We start from the raw sequence: 27795 nt of genomic DNA, 5'->3' as shown, positions 1-27795 counted from the left end.
TCTATTGATTTATTCAAAGTCTAAAATGAATTACTAGCGTACAATGAATACATTTGTTTAACTCTTTCCATACGAACGGCGAAAGAGACGACGTTAACAGCGTTTCACCCCAATTCCCATCATCAAAATATTGCAAGCGGAAGGCTCTTATACTGAAGAGGTGAATGTTGACAAAGAATATCACAATTCAGACGACGGAAGCTAAAGGTTGGGTCATTCAGACACCCACTGGACATCCGAGGGGTCTGTGTAGAGGAGAAGAGAGGACTGGCCGTACTGAGTGAGTTAAAAACTGAAATGAGAACCGATCATCACAACAGCTAAGTGTTTCCAGTCTCTGTTGGTCTTCATGTGCATACCGCGTTTTGTCTGCAAAGAAAGCTGAGGTCTTCTTCTCCTTCTTCGTTCGTGGGCTGCAACTCCCACGTTCACTCGTATGTACACGAGTGGGCTTTTACGTAAGTTACTGTTTTTAACCCGTCATGTAGACAGCCATTCTCAACGTTATTAAGTCAACTGCTTTGTATCGTTTTGGTATCATACCTTGTAAGGCTATTCCCGTCTGTTCTGTAAGCTTTTTCTTCTTGTTTTTGTTGTTGTTTTGTGTGTTTATTTTCAAATTGCGTAAAATAACAAGCTAACGATGTGTGTGTGTGTGTGTGTGTGTGGTGTGTGTGTGTGTGTGTGTGTGTGTGTGTGTGTGTGTGTGTGTGCATGTGTGTGTGTGTGCGTGCGTGTGTGTGTGTGTGTGTGTGTGTGTGTGTGTGTGTGTGTGTGTGTGTGTGTGTGCCTGTGTGCAGATCTACGGGGTGACGTCGTTCCTGTTCGTGGTGACGTCCATCGCGGGGTTCTGCCTGGAGACTCTGCCCGGCTGGCGGCCCGTGCGTGTAGCCCCCAACAGCACCAACCAGACCGCCTGTGGGGACGACAGCTCGGACGCTCAGGAGAACGGAAAATCGCGGCTGGCTCCGGTACTGTGCCTGTTGATGAATGAGTGATGAATGGCATTCTGAATGGATTCAGACGAATGATATGGATACTTATATAGCGCCTATCCTCGGTCGGAGACCAAGCTCTAAGCGCTTTACAAACACGGGGTCGTTTACATAAACAGGCTGCCGACCTGGGTAGAGCTGTCTGACGGCTGGCATTGGGCGCTCATCATTCGTTTCCTGTGTCATTCAATTATATTTCAGGCAAGCATACATCAAAACTCTACAGACATTTAACGTTTAACGTGTATGACCGTTTTTGTTCATTCGCCCCGCCATGTAGGCAGCCATACTTTGTTTTCAAGGGTGTGCATGCTGGGAATGTTATTGTTTCCATAACCCACCGAACGCTGACATGGATAACAGGATCATTAATGTGCGTATTTGATCATCTTACACACGAAGGGAGTTTTAAGCACTAGCAGGTCTGCACATATGTTGACCTGGGAGATCAGAAAATTCTCCACCCTTTACCCACCAGGCGCCGTTACCGAGATTCGAACCCGGGACCCTCAGATTGAAAGTCCAACGCTTTAACCACTTGGCTATTTCGCCTTGTTTCGGTTTCAGTTTCGAGGAAGTGTCAGAGCGTGCGGACAGATCCATATACGCTGATAAACCTCATCTGCCTTAAACAAACAAACAGAAAACAGCAGATCCTTGACCTTCGCATTAACCCAACTCATCGGCTTTGCGATTGTGTCTGTCAGCAACTGGACCTGAACATCAATGGCTGTTAATTTAAGGTCTGATTTTGGTTTGAATAAATCTTCAATAGTTCAACTGTACATACGATTACAATAGAATCAAAGTTAAAACAGCATCAACAAGCTTATGGCTTAAAGGCCTGATTTCGATTCTCTTCCCATATGATAAAGATCAGGTGCCAGTTGCATTGCTTGGTTCTAACTTTTTGACAGTTACACGTGACTAAATGCCTACGTTGACCGAACTACACCATTGGTCAGTTCCATACTACTCACAGTTAGTAGCGGGTTACGACCATACTAGGCTCTTCCGTCCGAGCAATGTAACTGGCTCCAGGAGTCGGCAGAGGAGGGAGAAATGTGCATGTGTGTGTCTACGGGAGTGGGGGAGGTGGGTTGGATGGATGGCATTGGTTGCAGCTGAAACCTACATCAGAGAAACCGGAACAGGGGTTGTAACACTCGCTCTCGTGAACACTGCACGTACAGTACGCTCTGAACAGAGACAGCAACATTCGGCAAGAAAGAGATAATGACAGAGAGGGAGAGACAGAGAGACAACACAAAGAAACGGAAAAAGTGACACACAAATTCTGTCCCAGAGAACCCAAATTCTCACAAGCAGTTTCTTCTGGGATGTCTCAAGTCGTACAGAAGACTAGTCCCCCCCAATACGCTACACCACATCAGCTAGGCTGAAAGGCAGAGGTGTGTCATAGCGTGAAATAAATCAATAACTAAACACACAAATAAGCAACGTTCCCCGGGGAAGAGGTTTAGCAGATGCCTAATGATGTATTTGTATGACAGTCCGTCCTGTCCAAGACAGGCATACTCTGCCATACTCTTTCCGGTTTCTCTGATGTAGTTTTCAGCTGCAACCAATACCATCCAACCAACCCACCTACCCCACTCCCGTAGACACACACATGCACATTTCTCCCTTCAATGATATGCCTGTCTTTGTCTGCCCCAACTGTCAGCGAACATTTCGTGCGCAGATTGGACTATTCAGCCATCTGCGCATTCACAGATAGATTCATGAGCATCCTCCCCCCCCCCCCATCCCCCAGCTGGATGACAATGATGGTCATCATCGATCTTGATGGACATACCACCACTCTGCCACAGTGACTGCAGGGAAACGTCAGATCTGGGCTGGGCGTAGGGTCCTTTCGGGAATGTATGACAGTCAGTCGTGTTCGACTGTGACCACCAGAACAGCAGAGGAGGCAAACTGTTGTCCTGATAATCTGGGTTAAGAATTTGATCACAGTGGAAAGTGTCTTGCTCAAGTTACATCTCCACTCTGTCGGACAAGAGGAGGTGTCTTGCTCAAGTTACATCTCCACTCTGTCGGACAAGAGAGGTTTAGGAGACAGTCCGGCATGGGATGGATCCCAAAGGCCAACTACCTCCCCCCCCCCCCCCCCCCCCCCAGGGCTGCAGCAGCACTAAGAGCCAGTGCAGTCGTGCCTCCTAATTTCAGTCATAGTCCTTCGCTACACTGCGATGGTCAAGCTGTGTGAACCGGCGTACCATGACATTACCAGTGACTGTTATCTGTTGTGCTCTCGTGCCATGCTTTTTTTTTTTTAATATCTCGTCTCTGTGTTCATGGGAGCATTGCCTTGGCCAAACGAGCCCCAGAGAAAGTTGCACAAAAAGCAATGAACCCTTTGACTGTCGGGAAAAAAAACAGTAGAAAAAGGTGCTTTAACTCTTTGCATACGAACGGCGAAAGAGACGACGTTAACAGCGTTTCACCCCAATTACCATCATCAAAATATTGCAAGCAGAAGGCTCTTATACTGAAGAGGTGAATGTTGACAAAGAATACCACAATTCTGACGACGGAAGCTAAAGGTTGGGTCATTCAGACACCAACTGGACATCCGAGGGGTCTGTGTAGAGGAGAAGAGAGGACTGGCCGTACTGAGTGAGTTAAGTCATAAATCTATATCCAGCCAAAAACTGAGATAATGGTCTGGAAATATACGAGTCTGACTCAAATATGAGAATATGATATTTCCCGTCTTTTGATCATGTCATCAGTGACATCACAATGGACGTAAGCTTTGCGTTCTATGGCAGCCTAAGAATGAATCACCTTCCATGTCTAAGCAAGGGGAAAAAAAGCCAACAAGAATGTAATATTTTGTGTACAAGGACTGAAAACATGAAGTCCCTACCCGTTTTGTGCTTCCTGTCCATAGACCCTTGAGGGGTTCCTATGACGATGAAAAACTGTCTGCGTCTGTGCCTTACTCTGTTGTTTTAGTTGAGTCTCTGTCATTCATGTTGAATCACTTTTGTTCTTCCTCACAGATCATAGATATCCGTTTGTCCCAACGTTTTGAAATAGGGGAGAAAATATTGTTTTCTAACTGAAGTACACCATTGCGGGACATGAATAACATTCACACAGCTATCGATCATATATATATAGAGAGAGAGATAGATAGATATATCTATATATGTATATCTGTGTGTGTGTGTGTGTGTGTGTGTGTGTGTGTGTGTGTGTGTGTGTCTGTGTGTTTGTGTGTGAGGGAGGAGGGTTGGTAATGTACCGGTTGTAAACCGGTAATGCGGAAATTACCGCTATTGAGCACCACACACACACACACACACACACACACACACACACACACACACACAGAGATAAAGAAAGAGAGAGAGAGAGAGAGAGAGAGAGATAAAGAAAGAGAGAGAGAGCGCTTGTTGCGGATATTGCCCACTCCCTGCCCATTACATGTAATCCGCAATGATTTTGCGCATTACCGGTAATGGGCAATCACTGCTATTGAGCACGATATAATATATATATATATATATAAAGTGCATGGAGACTGAAGGGCATGTGTGCATTGTTCCCTGCAGATGACGAACCTGGAGTCGCTGTACGTGTTGGACGTGATCTGCACGGTGTTCTTCACTCTGGAGCTGGTGCTGCGCTTCATCTTCGCTCCCAGCAAGTGGAGGTTCGTCTTCTCCCTCATGAACGTCATCGATCTCCTGGCGCTGGTGCCGCTCTACGTCACCGTCATCTTCCAGAGCTCCACCCTGCAGTCCTGCTACCTCAACGAGAGGTTCGTCATCGAGATCATGTTCATCCTGAGGATCATCCGCATGTTCCGCATCTTCCACCTGGTCAAGCACTACCAGGCGTTGAAGGTGCTGGTGTACGCCCTCAAGGCCTCGCTGCAGGAGCTGCTGATGCTGTTCATCTTCCTGCTGATCGGGATGCTGGTCTTCTCCACCATGATCTACTATGCAGAGCGGAAGGACGCCACAAGCCCCGGGGACATGTTCTCCACCATCCCCATGGGCTTCTGGTGGTCCATCATCACCATGACGACGGTAGGGTACGGGGACGTGTACCCCACCTCCACCATCGGCTACATCGTGGGCACGGCCTGCTCTGTGTGCGGCGTGCTGATGGTGGCGCTCACCATCCCCGTCATTTCCAACAACTTCACCCTCTTCTACCGCCACGTGCGCTCGCGCTCCATCATCCCTAGGTCCAAGGGCGGCGAGGCCGACTCGCAGATAGACATCCCCGAGACGGTGCGGCCCGTGCGCAAGGCCTCCCTGGCCTCCAACGACGGAGGCCCCATCCTCAACGGGCACGTGTCGGGCATGAGCCACATGTTCGTGCCTGCGGCCGGCTTCCAGCAGGCCAACTCCATGAACAACATCGTGATGCCCAAGTCCGACTCGGACCTCAACCTCATCCGGAGCCGCTCCGTCAAGGCGCACTCCGACGACGGGGTCATGTACCGAACGGAGGCGTTCGTATGACCGTCAATCCCGACGTCCTGCGTCTTCTGCCCCCCCTTCCCCGAACCCTCCCTTTTCTATCACCATCTCCTTTTTCACGGCGTTCTCCGGAGCCGTTGATTGAGAGAGAGGGAGAGAGACATAGCTGTGTGTGTCTCACTCCGGGCCTCAATCTTGGGAGAGAGTGTGGGGGAAAGGGGTGGGAGGTGAGTAGCCTGTATCAGAAAAGAAACAAAATCTCAAGACAGCTGGGTTACAATCATTTGAAATGTCCAGCCCACAACATTGGACACGCTATGTAGACCTCGTTGTGTGGATAGAGTCTCTTCGCTTTCCCCGAGCCCTGACCGACGTATGATTGGACGTTGACTGGTTTTGATAAATCTTCTAAATGAATTCCATCGCAACCGGTTTTCTACAACTGCTTTGTGTATAGCTTAGTCGTGTTTGAAGACTCTGTAAAAGATTTAGACAAAGGACGTGCTTTCTCTTGGCAAAGCCATTTTCCGTGTGCAGAACGAGCAGCGAAATGGAAGAGCAGTTTGAGTGTGCCAGCAGCGCTTTGCAACAGTTCTGTGGTGTCAGCCGAAGATAAGTTCACATTGAATTCTTTCTTTCTCCTGTGGGTGAAGACTGCTGGAATCGCTTTGCTGGATTGCTTGTTCTTTGGTGTCGGTGGAGAAACGTTTTGTCGGTATCCTCAACGCAGAGCTCACTACATATTGTCGGCAATAAGAAAAAAATAATGATACACATGGCAGATTTCAGTGACAGAAAATGTGGATCTGCGCGCAGTGATAATATTTTCCCACTTGCTGAGTGTGTTTAACTTTTGTTTTGCTTTTAAAATGACAGATTTTTCGATAGCTGCACATAGTTGTATTTGCAGACAAAAAAAAAATGTTTGCATATATATTTGGCTTTTGTCTCTCTTTCTCTTTGTCCGTCTCTGTCTCCGTCTGTCTGTCTCTATATATCTTAGGGTGTGCGTGGAGATAGGAAGGGCAGGGTTTACAGTGTTTGAAAATACACAGTGATAGGATGTTGTGGGCAACCAGACTTTTTTCTCAGACAAATGCGGACAGGAACCGTGGTTCGGTGTGTAAATATGTAATCAGCAGACGGGACGCGAATAGTGAGAGTTCATTCAGGGAGAGACGAAAAAAGAGGGGAAAAAACGAAATTTTCTGTTTGGCTAAACAGGCGTGTGAAACTTCCATTTCCACTTTGTCAGCGGAGACCGCCTGGGAACAGTCAGAAGATGAAAGGATGGGGGGCCGGGGGCGGGGGGACGGGGGGGGGGGGGGGGGCTGACGGGCAGTGAGGGTGGAGGTAGGTGGGCAGGGTGGAGAAGTGGCCGGGGTTTCAACGGAAAACTGTTGTCATGTAGGAAGAGCTGTGTAATGTAATTTATTTCTCCAGCACTCCAGATCTCTCTTACGTAGTCTGAATCGCTGAGGGTTGGGCTAGGGGTTGGGGAGGGTTTTCCAGTCAGTGAGTAATCAAGAAAGCATGTGCACGCACACGCACACGCGCACGCGCACGCGCACACAGACACACACAGACACACACACACACACACACACACACACACACACACACACAGAGCTTGAACGTGAAAACAAAAGAAATATCATCACATTCGCCACAGCTTTATTTACAAGCTCTCACTCCTACTATCCTTCTCCATCTTTGTCTGCCCATATGTCTAACAAGCGCCTTCTCTCTGTTCACTGTTTTTTTGTTTTATTGGGGTTTTTTTCTTCTATCTGTTTCACTTTCTCTGTTTCTTTTCTGTACCACACACTGTGCTGCTCGTATTCAGGAGAAATCAAAAACAGGAATGCTATTAGATAGATAAACAGACCGTGTGTGTATGTGTTTGTGTGTGTGCGCGCGCGCGTGCGCTTTAAATCTTGAAATACCTGTCCTTATGACGAGGAATGAATTAATTAACAGACAGTGGGATCACCAAACAGCTCTGTATCAACTGTTATACGGAAGAAAAACACAGACGGACTTCCAGGAAAGGATGTTGCAAAGTGACGACGTTGTCTGAGGACATTAACAATCCGGGAGAAAAGAGGAAACTCCACCTACGCACACTGGATCACAATTTTTTTTTTTTTTTTTTCAGATTTTCTCAATTGAATTTCGCGTAGATGGGTGTGGGGGGGATGAAATATCCCTCGATATTTTCGCCTTCAGGTTTTTGTTTTTCAATTGCTTTTTTTTATGTATATATGCGTGATTGTATACAATGATTTCTTGCACACACCATGGACGTCCAGTGTGACTTGTATCACGAACAAGGACACAGACTCTGATGGGCGTTTGACTGCACCTGTTTTATTCCACTTTTTGGGGGGGGGTGGTGGTGGTGGAGGGGGCAGGGGGGGGGGAGGGGGCGGGAATACTATATGTATATGTATATATATATATCTACACACACACTCCCGCCTTGCAACTTTAATAACTAATTTTTTGCTTGTTTGTTTGTCTTTGTGTTGTGCGTTTCTGGCCAGTAGTTTTTAGCCCTGTGTGTGTGTGTGTGTGTGTGTGTGTGTGTGTGTGTGTGTGTGTGTGTGTGTGCGTGCGTGTGTGTGTGTGCGTGCGTGTGTGTGTGTGTGTGTGTGAGCGTGCGTGCGTGCGTGCGCGTGTGTATGTGTGTGTGTGTGTGTGTGTGTGTGTGTTATGGGACTGCTTTTGTCCGTTTATTCGCGTCACCGATCTTCGTAACCCAGATCTTTCAATCGCCGGCATTGACCAGCTGACTGGTCTCACCATTACGGTAAGAGAAAAGAAAAAAAAAAGGTTTTGCGTACAATAAATATACTTCTTCACTTCCCGGATTCTTCGTCGCTGATTGTTCATCGAATGTTCCCCTCACACACACACACACACATCATCCATGCTGTTGTGAGTAGCACGAGCAACTGAACACTCCTGTGGTGATGGTCCACGTTAGAGTGGAGAGATACGAGTGTGGTCAGAATATACTTTGGGGGTTCTTTTTTTTTTTTTTTTTTTTTGGTTTTGAAAGAAACGAACAAACTGCAGTTGAAAGTTTAGCCTTTATTCCGTGAAGAGTGACGGGGAGGGGGAGTGACCTTGAAGAGTGACGGGAAGGGGGAGTGACCTTGAAGAGCGACGGGGAGGGGGAGTGACTTTGAAGAGCGACGGGGAGGGGGAGTGACCTTGAAGAGTGACGGGGAGGGGGAGTGACCTTGAAGAGCGACGGGGAGGAGGAGTGACCTTGAAGAGCGACGGGGAGGGGGAGTGACCTTGAAGAGTGACGGGGAGGGGGAGTGACCTTGAAGAGCGACGGGGAGGGGGGAGTGACCTTGAAGAGTGAAGGGGAGGGGGAGTGACCTTGAAGAGCGACGGGGAGGGGGAGTGACCTTGAAGAGTGACAGGGAGGGGGAGTGACTTTGAAGAGTGACGGGGAGGGGGAGTGACCTTGAAGAGTGACAGGGAGGGGGAGTGACTTTGAAGAGTGACGGGGAGGGGGAGTGACCTTGAAGAGTGACGGGGAGGGGGAGTGACCTTGAAGAGTGACAGGGAGGGGGAGTGACATTGAAGAGTGAAGGGGAGGGGGAGTGACCTTGAAGAGTGACGGGGAGGGGGAGTGACCTTGAAGAGTGACGGGGAGGGGGAGTGACCTTGAAGAGTGACGGGGAGGGGGAGTGACCTTGAAGAGTGACGGGGAGGGGTGTGTGACCTTGGAGAGGGAGGGGGACTGAAGCAGTTAGCTGTTCTTGACTTTTTCTGTCTTTATTTTTATGGAAAAGATCAAAGCATCATTCAGTCTTGGGGCTTTGTGTTTGTCAGAATGGAAAATGTCAGAACATCATTCAGTCTTGGGGCTTTGTGTTTTGTCGGGATGGAAAATGTCGAAGCATCATTCAGTCTTGGGGCTTTGTGTTTGTCAGAATGGAAAATGTCAGAACATCATTCAGTCTTGGGGCTTTGTGTTTGTCAGAATGGAAAATGTCAGAACATCATTCAGTCTTGAGGCTTTGTGTTTGTCAGAATGGAAAATGTCAGAACATCATTCAGTCTTGGGGCTTTGTGTTTGTCAGAATGGAAAATGTCAGAACATCATTCAGTCTTGGGGCTTTGTGTTTGTCAGAATGGAAACTGTCAGAACATCATTCAGTCTTGGGGCTTTGTGTTTGTCAGAATGGAAAATGTCAAAGCATCATTCAGTCTTGGGGCTTTGCGTTTGTCAGAATGGAAAACGTCAAAGCATTATTCAGTCTTGGGGCTTTGCGTTTGTCGGTATGGAAAACATCAAAGCATCATTCAGTCTTGGGGCTTTGCGTTTGTCAGAATGGAAAATGTCAGAACATCATTCAGTCTTGGGGCTTTGTGTTTGTCAGAATGGAAAATGTCGAAGCATCATTCAGTCTTGGGGCTTTGCGTTTGTCAGAATGGAAAATGTCAGAACATCATTCAGTCTTGGGGCTTTGCGTTTGTCAGAATGGAAAATGTCAGAACATCATTTAGTCTTAAGGTTTTGTGTTTGTCGGTATGGAAAATGTCAGAACATCATTCAGTCCTGAGGCTTTGTGTTTGTCGGGATGGAAAATGTCAAAGCATCATTCAGTCTTGGGGCTTTGCGTTTGTCAGAATGGAAACTGTCAGAACATCATTCAGTCTTGGGGCTTTGTGTTTGTCGGGATGGAAAATGTCAAAGCATCATTAATTTTAGTCTTGGGGCTTCAGAATCACAATCAGAATAACTTTATTATCTCAGTAGAGAAATTATTTGTGGAGTAGTCTGTGGTACATACAGATTACAAGCAAAACGATTAGAAATTGGTATACAACATATATAACGTTTTGTAAAGGAAAGAGTCAAAACACCATTCAGTCTTGGGATTTGTTTGTTAGAATGCTTAAGATCAAAGCATCATTCAGTCTTAGGTTTTGTTAGGATGCAAAAGGTAAAATTATTATTCAGTCTTAGGCTTTGTTAGAATGCAAAAGGTCAAATTATCATTCAGTTATAGGCTTTGTTAGAATGGAACATGTCGAAACATCATTCAGACTTAGGCTGTGTTAGAATGGAAAATGTCAAAACATCATTCAGTCTTAGGCTGTGTTAGAATGGAAACGGTCAAAGCATCATTCAGTCTTAGGCTTTGTTAGAATGGAAAATGTCAAAGCATCATTCAGTCTTAGGCTTTATTTGAATGGAAAAGGTCAAAGCATCATTCAGTCTTAGGCTTTATTTGAATGGAAAAAGTCGAAACATCATTCAGTCTTAGGCTGTGTTTGAATGGAAAATGTCAAAGCATCACTCAGTCTTAGGCTGTGTTAGAATGGAAAATGTCAAAGCATCATTCAGTCTTAGGCTTAATTTGAATGGAAAATGTCAAAGCGCGTCATTTCCTTCAGGTCTCTACACTCCCACCACCTCCACATCCCCACCTGCCGTCACAACTGTAGGCTTTCCACTGCCTCCTCATCCAACCCCCTCCCTCTCCTGTCCTGCCCCCCCCCCCCCCCCCCACCTCCCCACCCCCCGCCCCCCTCCCTCCCCTCACACCATTCCTCCCCGCGACCGATGTTTGTTGGGGTTTTTGTGTTTTTTTTGTGTGTGTTTTGTTTGTTTTTTTGCGGGGGGGGGGGGGGGGGGTAGGTTCCGGGGCGTGGGGGGGGGGGGTCTGTTTCTTGCCCATGTTTGCTAATTAGAAAAGAAAACTCTTACGTGAGTGGATGGACAGCGACATTTTTCACAATCTTATTATTTTAAGCTGCCGGTGCGCTTTTTTTGTTTTTTCATGTTCCGTGACCGGAATGGAATGATCTCACAAACATGACGGCTGGAGACATTAGTTCATTTTCAATGAACATTTTACACGGCTGTTAATGTATCTAGATAAAAGAAAGGAAGGAAGAAGGTGAAAAAAAAGTACTCTTTGATGTAAACATACATCTTTGGTTATGCCAGAATGTCTGTATCTGCATTAAATCGTGTCAGATTAGAACAGCTACTTTACGGCTCCTCTTCATATCGATATTAACAGTCACTTCTTCCACTCTAAAACATTGCTGTGGTTTGTTTTTCTCTATTTTGTTTTTACGCTTAGGAAGGAAAATGGTAAGAAATGAACGGAAATGGTATATAATGAAATGAAATGAATTAAACTCGTCATATTTAGGTGATATCGTAAGTACAGCATGTGATTTTAGAACAACGTCTGCCCGCGGAAAGAGAATATTATGGTTGCATATTGAATGACTGGAGATGATATGTAATCAAATGAAAGGAATAAAATTCCAATCATATCTGGGTGATATCGTAAATACAACATGTAATTTTAGAACACCGTGTGCCCGCGGAAAGATGACATGGTTGCATATTGCCAGGGTAAAATTGGTCAAACACGTAAAAGACACCAGTAAGACTGGGCGATTCTGAAAGTTGTAGCCCAATAAGTTCAGAAAACCGTGATCATTCTCAAGCAGTATGTGGTTTACCAGCAAGAAAAAAAAGGACTGAAGACCATCATTTGGTTTTCGTCATCGAAATCTTCTCTGGATTTGATTTTTGTTTTGTTTTGTTATGTTATGTAGCTTTTTGCACCAACATTAAAATCATCCACAGCAGTTTCGCTATTTTCGTCACACCGATTTTTTCTCCTTTTTTCAATAATAAGAGTATTTTCTGAATGTTTTCTGCAAAACAAGAACAAACAAAAAAGGAAGAAAATTACGCCCGATAGAGAGACAATTGTCCGGTCATTAATTTAGAGAAAGAACATCCCCATCTGATTGAATGGAAGTGGCTTCCTGACTGCAGATTGCATAACCTGGTCAGAGGATAACGTCATCAGGCGACTTCAAGAAGGAGAGTCCATTGTATCAAGCAGGTCAAGACAGTTCTGATTTTGTTGTTTTTGTTTGTTTTTGTTTTTGGTAAGAATGCTCATCATTTTGTGAGGCGCAAATCCATTTTCATCCTGATGGAAACATGAAGAATTGTTCTATCACACTTGTTAGGAACGGTAAGTCCTGACCCCGTTGGGAATGAGAACAGTTCATGGCAGTTCCGGCGATGTTCGAAAGCCACCGGCCTCCGTGTGGACAATTTATTTTCACTCTGAATTGTCTGTTTGTCTGCAAGTGGACTACGCACCATGTTGTGGGCAGGTTATCCTGGAATTATGTAGCAGTGTCATTCATGTGCCAGGGACTATTCCTTTCAGTATTTGTGACGATGCGATTTGACATCTTGACCCAGGAAAGAATTCTTAACCTCTCGCACGCACGGGAGGTAAATTAAACGATTTTCGCCATCGGGAGATAGGGGACGTAATTTGATACCGTCAGAAAATGTGTTTGCAAGTAAGCTGGTTTTCGGATCGAATCTGTACAACGAGGGAGGAGGTGGCTGCTGCTGTCATAAGAATAGAATGACATGTAAATATGTGTGAAACTCCGCTTAACTGTCTTCATGCAAGGTTATTATAGTTCCAGTTTCACTGATGCCTTCTTTACTGAACTGAATGAATCAGAAAAATAAGAAAAGAAATATAGATATAAAAAGAAAGAAAGGAAGGAAGGAAAAAAAGAAAAATAGACTATACTTGCAACACGAAGGATGCAGTTTGGGTGGAGGGTGGAGGGGGGAGGTGGGGGGGTCACTAATGGTCATTTGATTTCATATTCATATGAAACAACCTCAAGGCTTGTAGTGTACATAAGTTTTACTGATCGTCTTCATGCACTGTTCAGGTCTCAGTGTAATGTGCACGTGTTCATGTATTGCCGTGTTTTGCACCCTTCACACGTGTTCTCAGTTCGCAGGTCCGAGCTCGTTTGAATGATATGTAGTCGGTTATCATGTTTGGGACTAATAACTTGGGTGTGATCAAAGTTCACTGATGCTGGCAGTCGGACAGAGAGGAATAGTTGTTCGACTGATTCGCTCGCAAAAGAGTGAGAGAGAGAGAGAGAGAGAGAGAGAGAGAGAGAGTTTGTGGAATGTCATGGAACATGAATACTTTGACAATGTCACTTGCAGCTTGTTTTCAGCGCATAAACATTCCTTGCTTCTTCTTTTTTTCGTGAATACTCATTTCTGTGTGCAAGCTGAGCTGGTCTCGATTTTTTTTTTTTTTTTTTTTTTTCCTGCACGGATCAGGAAGCAATCGACAAAACATTTTCTGTCTGCACGACGAGCGATGTACAGGGAGGCTACTTGGGAAAATCTTGTGTACAGGGTGTTGGAAGACTTGTTTCCCTTCGCCAGTGATTTCAGTTTGCTGTTTGTTGATAAAGGTGGGTTGTTGTCTTTTTGTTTTTTTGTCGTTTTTTTTGTTTGTTTTTTTTTAAAGCTGGGCTTGTCAATATATTCAGTTATGTGTATATTTTTAAGAAAACCGATATTGTACTTTTCTTCATTTCTTTTCTTCCCAAGAGACCTTTCTTTTTTTTTCTTTTTTTTTTGGTTTTGTTATTGAGTGCTTTTTGCAGCCGTTGCACTCAATGTGTGTTTGTTTGTCTGTGTGTGTGTATGCGTGCGTTCGTGTGCTTATGTGTGTTCGCGTGTGTGTGTGTGTGTGAAGTTGAAAGTGTCCTTAACTGGTTTGTATGGGAACATGGGAAACAAAACAAAAACCACTGATACGTCAATGAACGTGAGTCACATACACACACACTCACACACACACACACACACACACGCGCGCACACACACACACACACACACACACACACACACACACATTATGCAGAAACTACCAGTATAAACACATATTTTTGTTTTAGATGAATACGACTGTGGGGTGGGGGCTGGAGTCATTTCGGTGTGCAACTGTAGACAGCCCTGTTTTTGGATCAAGTAGGAAGCTTTTATACAGCATCTCTGCGCTGCGCGCTGACAAGACTGAAAACGGAGAAAAAAAGAGAAAAAAAAAGAATTTGAACGGACTGGTAAAATCACACGCGTGCGAGAAATGGAGACCAATCATATGCATTTCTAGTGTTTGTTGTTGTTTTGGGGGTTTGTTGGGCGGCGGGTGGGGTAGAGGGGTGGGTGGGGGTTCGTTTGCTTTTGTTTCGTTTTGTTTGGGGTTTTTTTTCTGAGCGAGTGAATTGTTATGAATGAGTAGTCGGGTGACTTGTGTAGCAGGCTGTTGTTGTTTTACCCTGCTGGGTCATATTGGTGGGGGTGGGGGGGGTGGGGTGGGGGGCTGGGGGGAGGGGGTGTCTGCACAATGTGTACAGTATGGCATGTCTTACCCTGGCTGTGTACAAATCCAGAACTGATTTTTTTTTTTTTTTTTTTTTTTTTACACTCTGGCGTTTTCCACCCGAAAGGACTGACAGCACTTTGCGTGCCCCTTTTTTGCTTTTCTGCTTTCTATTCTCTGCACCCGAAGACCTCGTTTTGTTGAGATGTGTTCACCACCCTGTGATATTGTGTAAACTATACGGGGAAAAAAACAACCGGAAAAGAAGTCCCAACAAACAGCAAATAACCGAACAGCAAATAAACTGTTGTAAATACGAGCGCACTCAAAGCTTTGTTGACACAAAAAGGAGTGGGGGTAGGGAGGGGGGGGGGGGCGAGGGGGTAGCAAGCAAATTAGTGAACGACAATTGTAAATATCATCAAACAAACTATTATAAATGCCGCAGTAAATACATTTACACCCAAGGAGTTTTTTTCGCTGTCAGAAACAAATATTCATCTAGGGAGCAAGGCGGACTGTGATGTTTTCGACTTCCAATGTTATGAACGTTTAAATGAAGAAATCGGTGATCAAAAGATAATGCGTGGCTTATATTAGCTAGGCCGGTAGCTAGTATAAATAGTGTAGTATGAATAGTGTTGACTAGTAAAACATTGAGAAGTATGTTGTCTTTAGCACGTCAGGAAACATGTCAGTATTGGTGTTGGACCAGTGAAACGTGTGATACTGGGTAATCAAAAAGAACATGTTACACGTCAGTATTGCTACTGAAGGGAACCGAACTCGAGCCCGTTGTGCGTAACAATGTCACGTGATAGAAACTTATGTCACCGTGACCCCTGGCACGGTTCCTGCACTCTGTTTTCTGTGCGGAGAAAGAGGGAGAAAATAAATCATAATGCACTGATTATGTGGAGGTATTGTTTCAAATAATCACACAGGAGCATGAGTGTCAACCTGAACAAGCCCCTTTCCACGTATTTATGAAATTATTACTTATAGCTTTCTCATTAAACTTTCTTCACTATGAACATAACATTGTGCAAAGCGTTAGTTTATTTTCCCAATTAAAGTCTGTATCTGTCAACATAAGTGGTAACGGAGAATCCATCTCCCTCCTCCATTCATCTGCACGGACACAATCATAACAATGCCTTCAGGTAGAAGAGGACTGTTTGGTTCTTTTATTATTGCTGTTTTACTGACTCTTGTCTTTTGGGAGCTATATATACACAATTCATTCCTGAAACACTGTTTATCGTCGTGTTGTCGTGTCTCTCCATAAGGTACTGAGATTTAATCATCACAAACGTACACTGACGTTGAAGTCTTCACTCTTGTGTGTGCTTTGAGAGTCACAAGGCCAGAAAACTCTTGCTTCGTCACCTGCACGGCTTGTGTGTGTGTGATGCTGGTAACTCACGTGAACCGATCTTCGCTTTTTAGAGCACCATGGATTTTGCTCGTGTTGAAGGAGACTTCCCTTCAGATCGTGTGTAAGAGTAGGACTCCTTTAATAACTAAGTGAGATGCTCTGTTTACAATATCCGTTTCATATTACGTCAGGAGTAGAACTTGCCGGTGACAATTTCGGATGTTTTGTTCACACTTCCCTTCTGGTTTTGTATGAGAGTTGACAGGTCTTTCTGCAATCCTAGATGCTCTCTTCACACTCCCCGGTCGTCTGAGTGAGAGCAGATGCTTTCATTGGGTCCTACGTGCCTGGTTCGATTCTTGCACAGGCTGAGATTTTCCTCCCCTCCCCCCCCCTAGCCCCTCCTCTCCACGTGAGTGATTGAGTTCTGGGTGATAAGTCTTTAGGATGAGGCGTTAAACCGAGGTCTTCATTGTGCAACGTGTGGATGTTAGGGCAAGAAAAAGAACCCGCGGCAAGAAAAAGTGTGTCCTTTCCCAACTTCTGTTTAAAAGACTTTTATCAAAAGGCAAACAAGTGTGCAGACATCGCTGACAAATAAAAGAGAGCAAGGAGAGGAGGAAAGGAGGAAGTGTCTGTACTGTGGCGTTCAACTTTCCCCGGGACACGTGGCCTACAGCCTGATGCCATTCGGTGAAATATGTTCAAAATGTGAAATAATACCACGAAATATATATGACAAAACTGCAACTTAACATCGATATGATTGAAAGCAATACAATGCAATGCAATACAATACATACAGTACAATACAAAATGGTGGCAATATAACTACATGTCTATTCTCTCCTGTCTCTGGACACCCTGTGCTTGAAGAAAAGACACGTTCTGTACCGACCCCCGTCACCTTCCATAGATTTGCGTTGAGTCACTGGCCTGATCAGACCACACAAGAGCAGTGGTTTTCGCTTCTGCAAGACTAAGCCATACAGCATCAAGCTAACAAGGTTAGAAGTTAGGTGTGCCAATGGCTTGCAGCTGTACTGGAGTGAAAGTAGAAGTATTGGTGATATTAGTTACAAGTTGTGTACTTTTGTGTGAACGACTTGCAGCAGCATTGGCCGCAAGTTTTCTGCCCGTGTAGGAGCGAGAGTTACTGCCCTTTGCAGCATTGCCGCGTTGAAGTTATGTCCCCCTCGTGTTGGAGTGAAAGTTGTATTGGCTGGAAGTCGTGTGCTGCTGTAGAAACGAAAGACGCTGCAAGAAATAGGATTGTCTGTAACAATGGCTTCAACTTGTGTGCCCATAGGAGCGAAAGTCACTGCTGTATCTTGACGCTGTACGCCATTTTGCCCTTGTCCACAGCGAAAGGAAAGGTGTTTGCTTTCAGCGTTGGCCTGAAGCGACGTGCCCCGTGGTTGGTGTGGAAGTTACTGTGAAGCAGCACGCGATTGAATGAGGTGTCATTGTGGAACTGCACTTGTCTTCAGTTGTGGCTTGAAGGGGTGTCGCTGTAGAAGGGAAAGTAACTGTGACTGACTTTAACCCTGGCCTGAAGGTGTGTGTACCATTGCAGTGGAGAAAGTGTCTGTGCTTGTTTGTTTGCAGCATGGTCGTTTAGTGGCGTGCCCTTGTCAGAGCAAGTGTTACTGTCCTTTTTTTTTATATAATTTTTTGCGGTATTAGCTTTAGAATTGTGAGGAGCGAGAACAATCGTAACTCTTTGTTGTTCAAGATGAAACGACCCTGTCCCACTTTTAAACATTGGCTTCACCCCCAAACTTGTCAGCACACATTTCTGCATTTTCACCTCGTCAGGCAGACGAGTTTTCAATTAAGAAAAAATATCCTGCACATTGATTGATGTGACTGCATTTCATTCCAAACTCACACGATTGTTGAGATGAAGAGATTTCACCCCCCGAGTGTCGCGGGACGTAATGGAGGTAGGAATTTCGCTGCTGAACTGTTCGTTTTGTTATGCAAAGTCATGGACACGACCTCATCGTTCTGATATCCGACTGCATTTTTTTGGGACTTGTTTTTTGAATCACGCTTCCTGTTGGTGTTTGGACTGTCCGCGTTTTTCAGTGGACTTGCCTTTTGTTCGTGTTTGTTTCATCAGTCACTGGGATTGAAGGACTGACTCTGATCGATTCAAGGTGATGCTTGACATGTTTAACTGTGAATATTGAGCTTTTTTTTTAATTATAAATTTAGCCTCATATACCTGCACATATGGAGCACATTTTTTATCAAGATGATGACCTGTCTGTAGTGGAACTTTAAGTCCCTGGGCCGTCTGTGTAAGTCGGGAACGAGCACATGTCAAATAGGCATGGTCATATTCAATTTTTTTATCACTACTGACATTTTCAAAAAGAAAACAAAATCATCGAAAATGTTAAAAGGTATCTTTTTTTTATTAGAGGTATTGACTCTGATCAGAAAATAATCAAAACGTGCATCAAGAAAATAAATGGGGGTGGGGGGGATGCGGGGGTAGGGGTGGGGGTGGGGGTCAACGGACATAGACTGGGATTATTGCAGTCCAATTCCCCCAAAAAAGTGATCACATTAATTCCGTCTTTTCAAGATGCGGTTACGAACAAACATCAAACAATATTAGCACCAAATTTCTCAGTATTGGAAATAGTGCCAAAGTAAGCAATCAATCTCAAATGATCATAGCAGCCAAGGCAGAGGTAACAGCTTGGTCACCAGATTTGTAATCCTTCTGCTGAGAACTCGTGTCTTCGTTGTATGGGTCAGTCAGTGAAATCACCAGTGACCAGTGCCTCGTTTTGCAAGGAAATCAGAGCGTTAGTATGACTCTCTCTCTCTCTCTCTCTCTCTCTCTCTCTCTCTCTCTCTCTCTCTCCCTCTCGCAAAAATATATATATATATATTTCAGTTTGTTCCAGTTTCTGTCTCTTTCTCTCTCTTTCTGTCTTTCTTTCTTTCTTCCCTTCCCACCATCCCTCTCTCTTTCGATTTCTCCTTTAATGAACGTCAGAGAATGCGAAAATCACATTGCGTTTCCCAACCCGTATATTTCTATGTACAGTGCGAACACACATTTTCACTTGCAATCTCGATGCGTTTATATTATATGTGTAATTGATTATGCGCCTTTTGTTAGTTATTGATTTTGTGTTTTGGTTGTTTTTCTTTTCTTTTCTTTTCTTTTCATCGCACCTAAGTCTTTCGGTCAAAAGCTCTGGTTATCTATGGCCTGTTTGTTACGATTCTACTACTGCAGTGTGTCTCTTGAATTTTGGTGTCTCTTGGATACATTGAGTCAATCAGTGGAAGTTATGCTATGCAATTCTTCTTATTATTCTTCTTCTTCTTCTCCTCCTCCTCCTCCTCCTCCTCCTTCTTCTTCTTCTTCTTCTTCTCCTCCTCCTCCTTCCCCTCCTCCTCTTCTTCTTCTTCTCCTCCTCCTTCCCATACTCCTCCTCCTCCTCCTTCTTCTTCTTCTTCTTCTTCTTCTTCTCCTCCTCCTTCCCTCCTCCTCCTCCTCCTCCTCCTCCTTCTTCTTCTTCTTCTTCTTCTTCTTCTTCTTCTTCTTCTTCTTCTTCTTCTTCTTCTTCTTCTTCTTCTTCTTCCTCATCTTCTCTGTCTATCTATCTGTCTGCATTCTGTGAAAATTGGTTATTTGTCACTTCCGTGTTCTCATTCTTCCTTCTTTCTTTGTCTTCTTCATCCTGTGTATTATTATTATTATAATTATAATTATAATTATGCAGACCTAGAGAGAGCGACGATTTGGGTTTGTTTCCCTCTTTGACTCTTTTAGAGACAAGACTGTGTTTGCTTTCCATTTCAACAATAAAGGATTTCAACCTTCTGGTTTCGCTTTGTTTGTTTGTTTGTTTGTTTGTGTTTTGTTGTGTGTGTGTGTGTGTGTGTGTGTGTGTGTGTGTGTGTGTGTGGAAGAGGTGAATTATTAGTCAGAAAGAAATACTTTCACAATATGACCTGTCTCTGTGTGCTCATCTCCCATTTCTCTCTCTGTGTGTCTGTCTCTGTCTCTCTCTCTGTCTCCCTCCCTCTCTCCTTCTGTCTCCCTCCCTCCCTCTCTCTTTCTGTCTTCCTCCCTCCCCCCCTCTCTGTCTCCCTCGCCCCCTCTCTCTCTCCCCTCCTTCTCTCTCTCTCTCTGTCTCCCTCCCTTTCTCTCTCTGTCTCCCTCTCTCTCTCTGTCTCACTCCCTCCCTCTCTCTCTGTGTCTCCCTCCCTCCCTCTCTCTCTCTGTCTCCCTCTCTCTCTCTCACTCCCTCTCTCTCTGTCTCCCTCCCTCTTTCCCTCCCTCTCTCTCTGTGTCTCCCTCTCTCTGTCTCACTCCCTCTCTCTCTGTGTCTCCCTCCCTCCTTCCCTCTCTCTCTCTCTCCCTCCCTCCCTCTCTCTCTCTGTCTCCCTCCCTCCTTCCCTCCCTCTCTCTCTCTGTCTTCCTCTCTCTCTGTCTCACTCCCTCTCTCTCTCTGTCTCCCTCCCTCCCTCTCTCTCTCTCTGTCTCCCTCCCTCCTTCCCTCTCTCTCTCTGTCTCCCTCCCTCCCTCTCTCTCTGTGTCTCCCTCCCTCCCTCTCTCTCTCTGTCTCCCTCCCTCCTTCCCTCCCTCTCTCTCTGTGTCTCCCTCCCTCCCTCTCTCTCTGTGTCTCCATCCCTCCTTCCCTCCCTCTCTCTCTCTGTCTCCCTCCCTCCCTCTCTCTGTCTCCCTCCCTCCTTCCCTCCCTCTCTCTCTGTGTCTTCCTCCCTCCCCCTCTCTCTCTGTCTCCTTCGCTCCCCCCCCTCTCTCTCTCTCCCTCCCTCTCTCTCTCTCTGTCTCCCTCCCTCTTTCTCTCATTGTCCTTCCCCCATCTCTGTCCTTCTCTGTTCCTCCTTTTTTTTCTTCTTCTTCCTTGTCTGCCACTCCCCTCCCCCCCCCCCCCCCCCCCCCCCCCCGACCCACTCAGTCCCCTCTTCTCTCTCTCTCTCCCACTCCCTCTCTCTCTCACTGTCCCTCCCCTTTCCCCAGTCTCTGTCCTTCTCACTGTTCCCCCTTCTCTCTCTCTTTCTCATTGTCTGCCCCCCCCCCCCCTACACCCCCCTCCCCTCGTTGTCTCTTCTCTCTCTCTCTCTTTCTCTCAGTCTCGGTCTCTTCACAATCAGCTGTGAAACGCAAGGCTATTTGAATACGATCAGTTCTCTCCATACATTTCACCTGGTAGGCTTTTGTTCTTTTTTTATTTTTCATTCATTCATTGATTTTTTTTTTTTTCATTCATTCATTTTGTTCTTTTCTTGACCACGGTGTGAGAGGTGACTACTCTCAAACGGTATGTAAAAGGGCAGTCACAGGAGTAAAGACGGTACAGCCAACGACTGGAGTGGACTCTATGGGTTCCTCCAACAAAGGACAGGAAGTGGTGGTGGGTGGTGGATGCCAAAGGGACACCACTGGTGGTAAGCACTGCTTGAAATTAACGTTCTTTCCTCCGTTCATCCCAGTTCATTCGTTCACTCTTTCGTGATTTCATTTTTATACCCGCCGTTCGGTTTATTTCATTGACGTTTCGTTTCATTCATTATCTACTCGTTCACTGCTTTGCGTACTCCGTCCTACAACCATTTTCATTGGCATTTCATTTATTATGTCCAGTCATTTCCCGTCGGTTTAGTTTAACCCTTTCACCGCCAAGCTCGCATTTATGCACAGGCGTGGTAGAGGACCCATGTCACTGAATGGTGACCATTCATTGGTCTGTTATCCATGAACCTACTGCTCGAAATGTTCAGTGGTAGGATATGCCGTGTTTTCTATACATCGCAGGGGGAATTCCCAGCTATTCTCAGCCACGATCTTTTCTGTGTTCATACCACAAGGGAATTTTGTACTCTAAATTGACTGGCGGTGAAAGGGTTAAGTGGTTCGTTTCGTCATTTATTGCTTTCGTGTATTCATCTATTCGTTCAGTTCTGTAATCGTTCGTTTTATGTCAGTCAGCCAGTCAGTCGAGTTTCTGACTGAGTCGTTTTATTTCGTTGGTTCTTTGTTGGTTCATTCCTTCATTCGTCAATTTCTTTCTTTGTTTTGTTTTTGGTTTTTTTGTTCTTCTTGTTGTTGTTGTTTTAAGTCGTAGGTTTCATTTGTCTGTGATTTCATGCGTTAATAATGATAATAATAATGATGCTGATGATGATGACAATAATAATAATAATAATAATGTACATTTATATAGCGCCCTTTCTCTCTAAGTGCTCAGGGCGCTTTTCATGAAAGAAAAATATGACAAGTTACATAAAACATTCATGACCACTCTTTCTCAATCCCACCTCCACCCACCCCCACACGCACCGTCTCTCCCTTTCCCAATCTTCGTACATCCAAAGTGAGCTGACATGAGTGGTGCTGGGGGACAAGGAAGATGGAGAGTGCCATCCAGTCTCTCATTCTCTCATTTGCTTGTGCTGTTAGTTTCACAGACCTGGTCTCTTGGTCTTTTCTGCCAGAAACAGACACGAGTGGTTTAAAAAATATAAAGGAGAGAGAGAGAGAGAGAGAAGAAAAATCGACGAGGATCTTGCTCGCTGGAGACAGACTGTGAAAGAGGGAACTCAGTGAACCGTGAACACACACACACACACACACACACACACACGCACGCACGCACACACACACACACACACACACACACACAAACACACACACACACACACACACACACACACACACACACACGTTCAAGCTGCCACACTGGTAGAGCTGAACTTTGGGTCAAGTTGCTCGTGCTGGAGTCTTGACGTTGTCCACCGGTGGAGGTCCGGCTGACACAGCAAAAAAAAAAAAAAAAAAAAAAATATTGCACATTTATCATGAGCTACACGTGCAAGACGCCAAAAGAGTTAGAGGTTTGTGAACAGACCCACCCTCATAGAGCACAGACCAGTTTGAAAGAAAAGGAGTCACAGTGAACATGGAGGAATTCAACTTCACATGGAATAGTTATGGTGCAAACAAACACATTTAGGCGGCCGTACAAAGAAGTGGACTCCAAGATAGAATTCTCAACATTCTGGATGAAAAAAAGAAGAAGAAATAATTATAAAGAAACGTGTGAACTCATTATTCTTCAACCACGCTATTTACCGTGTGAACTAATGTAAACATGGAGTTGAAAATTCAAAGTGAATCCGCTGTGTAGTCTTCTGTCTAAACACCAAGGACTTGTGTGTGTATTTCTAAAACGTGGTGGAATCCAGATATCGTCTGCAGGAACTAACTTCCAACGTCTATTTTTTCCACATACTTGAACTGGAATAAGACGTTTGAGGCCTGTGAAGGCCTGTTCGTCGTTCAATTAGATACAGTTTTCCAGCATGCGTGGCCTAATGATAGCATATTGGATCATAAATACTTGGAGAGTTAGCCCAATGAGCATCTAACCTAGTCTTGAAAGAGGACATGGTTGGGGCAGTCACAACACTGTCTGGCAAACCGTTCCATTTATTAATGATTCGCTCAGTAAAGAAGGAACTGCGCACTTTCAGTCTACAATATCATTTATTTAGCATTAAACTGTTGCCTCTTCTGTTTCTACTTATTGCAGGTGATAGTTCGGGATTTGTGGTCTTGTGCATTGTTTGTTCGTAGCTGGTCATGTGGAGTTGGGAGACTGCACACACGTCAAACAAGGGCTGTGTTTGAAATGATTTCCGTCAATGAAGAGGACGACCCGTTGAGAAGCGTGATACATCATGGAATGTTCGAGCTTATGTGGATTTTCAAACTGCACAGAATCTTTGTCCATGAAAGTAAGGTAAGGTGATTTTTGCTGCCCTCCACCGCCTCCCCTCCCTCCTCCCCTCCCTCCTCCCCCTCACATTCCCACAGCTCTATTAGTTTGTTTTGGAGGAGAAGGAGAAATTTTTAGAGTCCCGTCACACATACTGGTGTTTTGAGACGTTTTGTTACAGTATTGATTTTTTTACATTTGAGTGTTATCGTTTAGGAGAGGAGGGGTAGGGGGATGAATGGTGAGTTGGGGGAGACCGGGTATGTGGGAGGGGGAGGGGGGGAATCTGAAATAAATGTGGAGTGATGGCATAGAGGTAACGCATCCGCCTAGGAAGCAAGAGAATCTGAGCGCGCTGGTTCGAATCAGGGCTCAGCCGCCGATATTTTCTCCCCCTCCACTAGACTGAGTTGTGGTCTGGACGCTAGTCATTCGGATGAGACGATAAACCGAAGGTCCCGTGTGCAGCATGCACTTAGCGCACGTAAAAGAACCCACGGTAGCAAAAGGGTTGTTCCTGGCAAAATTCTATAGAAAAATCCACTTCGATAGGAAAAAACAAATAAAACTGCACGCAGGAAAAAATAACCAAAAAATAAAATAAATGGGTGGCGTTGTAATGTAGCGACGCGCTCTCCCTGGGTAGAGCAGTCCAAATTTCACACAGAGAAATCTGTTGTGATAAAAAGAAATACAAATGCAAATACAAATAAATATGTAAGTACAATTACAGAACATTACTAATGGACTTCGTAAAAGAGGTATCGCAAATTCAACAAGCGAAACAACTGATAGTGAATGCAAAACAAAAAAAAGTCAAAAACACCAACGTTCCTAGTCTTATGTTCAGTTAAATGTTTTACATGCAGCTTTTCTGTTTCAAATTAATACTTTAACAAAATGTCTACAGTCACTGCAGTCATTGCAGACTGAAAGTGCGCAGTTCCGTCTTTACAGAGCGAGTCGTTAATAAATGGAACGGTTTGCCAGTGTTGTGACTGCCCCAACCATGTCATCTTTCAAGACTTGGGCCAATTCTCCAAGCATTTATGATTCAGCATGCTATCATTAGGCCACGCATGCTGGTATACTGTATCCAACTGAACGACGAACAGGCCTTCACAGGCCTCAAACGTCTGATTCCAGTTCAAGTCACCAGTATGTGAGACGGGCCACTACCTTGAAACTGAAACTCTGCTTGTATGCGTGTGCGCGTGCGTGTGTGTGTGCGTGCATGTGTGTGCATATGCATGTATGTGCTCGTGCATGTGTGTGCATATGTGTGTGCGTGTGTGCATGTGTGTGCGTGTGTTTGTGTGTGTGTGTGTGTGAGACACAGGCAACTGACACAGACAGACTGACTTAAGTGTTTTCTCCGTCGCTAATGACCCACAGTAGGGGAGATATGTCAGTATGTGTGACCATGTAGAGTATGATAATTATTGATGTGCCCATTGTTTAGGAATGTTCCGGCCTTTGGGGGTGGGGGGTGGGGGCAGTTTCAGAACTTTTCTGTGTTTTGGTTCATTATATTGATCTGTTCTGTGTTGTAATTCACTACATTGAACTGTTCTGTGGTGTAATTCATTACATCGAGCTGTTCTGTGGTGTAATTCACTACATTGAGCTGTTCTGTGGTGTAATTCACTACACTGAGCTGTTCTGTGGTGTAATTCATTACATCGAGCTGTTCTGTGGTGTAATTCACTACATTGAGCTGTTCTGTGTTGTAATTCACTACATTGAGCTGTTCTGTGGTGTAATTCACTACATTGAGCTGTTCTGTTGTGTAATTCACTACATTGAGCCGTTCTGTGGTGTAATTCACTACACTGAGCTGTTCGGTGTTGTAATTCACAAACGGGAGCAATAGCCGAGTGGTTAAAACGTTGGAATTTCAATCTCCCAGGTCAACGTATGTGCAGACATGCTAGTGCCTGAATACCCTTCGTGTGTATACGCAAGCAGAAGATCAAATACACACGTTAAAGATCCTGTAATCCACGAGGGCTTTCGGTGGGCTATGTAAACAAGAACATACCCAGCATGTACAACCCCGAAAGCGGAGTACGACTGCCTACATGGCGGGGTAAAAACGGTCATACACGTAAAAACCCACTCGTATACATACGAGTGAACGTGGGAGTTGCAGCCCACGAACGCAGAAGAAGAAAGAGCTGTTCCGTGTTGTAATTCACTACATTGAGCTGATCTGTGTTGTAATTCACTATATTGAATTGTTGTGTGGTGTTATAACTATATGGAACTGTTGTGTTTTGTAACTCACTACATTGACTTTCTTGGACTGGTCGGTTTTGTAATTCACTACATTGAACTGTTATGTTGTAATTCACTATATTGAACTGCTTCGTGTTGCAAATCACCATGTTGATCTGTTCCATTTTGTCATTCACCATATTGATCTGTTCTGTGTTGTACTTACTGCACTGTAAAGTGTCGTTCCATATTGCGCAGTGCTTTACTGAATCATGTATGACTTGTGGTTTACCTCAGTAACGTGCTGCACTGAACTGGACAAGACTGTTAACGTTTCAATGAATTGCCTTAACTGTAAGTGTTGCACTGACGGCCGTAACAGCCAAGTGGTTAAAGCGTTGGACTTTCAATTTGAGGGTCCCGGATTCGAATCTCGGTCACGGCGCCTGGTGGGTAAAGGGTGGAGATTTTTCCGATCTCCCAGGTCAACATATGTGCAGTGCCTGAACACCCTTCATGCAGAAGATCAAATAAAACGGTCATTCACGTAATAAAAGCCCACTCGTGAATATGACGTGGGAGTCCCAGCCCACGAATTACAAGTGCTGTACTTGTTTGTACTGCAGCCTCATAGAGACGTTTTGCGTTAATATTGATTCTACATAGTATTGTATTACTTCTCGCACTCTCTCTCTCTTCTCTCTTGTAGCACGTATGGCCCTCAACTTTGAAAGAAAACATGGAAAATGGTTCCAGCAAATAAAATAAAAAAGGAATGGTCAAAAAGTTAATTGTGTGCATGTGGGTACTCACACACACACACACACACACACACACAGACACACACACACCAGAACACATACATATATAAAACCATATATACATACAGACACACCGACATGCATACATGCAGACAGAGACAGAGACAGACACATAAACTCAGACACAAAAGGGAGCCGTCAGTGGTGAGCAAGGAATTTCATGGAGTGCTATCTTTTAAGGATTGTTCATACCAGTTTGTTTGTTTTTAATGATTTCTTATATAGCCATTTTGAAATAATTATATTAAGCACTCTTATTCGTTTACTTTAAATAATGTAATTGATAATTTTGATCTATTTATTTGGTTTATCTATTTGCTATGCAGAGTTGAAGCAGACAAGGAGAGCCTCCAGAGGACATGCACCAGAATGGACTGGACCCCTACAGCTGTGACCCAGGACACCGGGGAAGCAGCCAGACCTCCGTCATGTCGACACCCCCCTCCCCTCCTCCACACACCTCCCCCTCCCTTCACAAAGAAAACGATTCCCATGACTGAGCTCCATAAATTTCTGCCGGACATCACAGTTCCACCATGACATAGTGACCAGAGTGGTGGTTGTTGAGGGGTATGTAGCGTATAGGTTCGTTCTGTTTGTCCATGGAAGTTTGCTCACCGTACAATGTGCACGTCATTTACCATGACACAGTGTCTGCAGGATGCACACTGTAAGACCGGCAGCAGAATGGTATCACGTGCCGACCTGGAGGTCCTGTGACCTTGTGAAGGGAATCTAGGGCCCGTCAGGCAGTGTGGACAGCGGTGGTATGGGGGGAAGTGGGTCAGGCGTCGTGTGTGGCAAGCATGGAACCTTTATAAAATAGATGGTAAGAGCGAGCAGGTCCGATTTGCCTATTCCCATTTCGTCTACTGTTTGTTGGTGTGGCCACTCTCAGCCGCCTCTTGATAGTTTG

At 44.9% G+C, this 27795-nt stretch overlaps 1 protein-coding gene across 1 annotated transcript in view; it reads left to right on the top strand.

Moving 5' to 3' along the window:
• Positions 1 to 5510, top strand: part of LOC143280445 (potassium voltage-gated channel protein Shaw-like) — a 270708-nt gene extending 265198 nt beyond the window's left edge. The window contains exons 3-4 of the mRNA XM_076585089.1: positions 801 to 971; positions 4583 to 5510. Of these exons, the coding sequence (XP_076441204.1) occupies positions 801 to 971; positions 4583 to 5503 (1092 nt within the window). The 3' untranslated portion in view covers positions 5504 to 5510. The remainder of the gene's footprint in view (positions 1 to 800; positions 972 to 4582) is intronic.
• Positions 5511 to 27795: the final 22285 nt, after the last annotated feature.

The sequence above is a fragment of the Babylonia areolata genome, chromosome 3, assembly GCF_041734735.1.
Source record: "Babylonia areolata isolate BAREFJ2019XMU chromosome 3, ASM4173473v1, whole genome shotgun sequence".
Classification (NCBI taxonomy): domain Eukaryota; kingdom Metazoa; phylum Mollusca; class Gastropoda; order Neogastropoda; family Buccinidae; genus Babylonia; species Babylonia areolata.
This window is presented reverse-complemented; position numbering and strand designations above follow the sequence as displayed.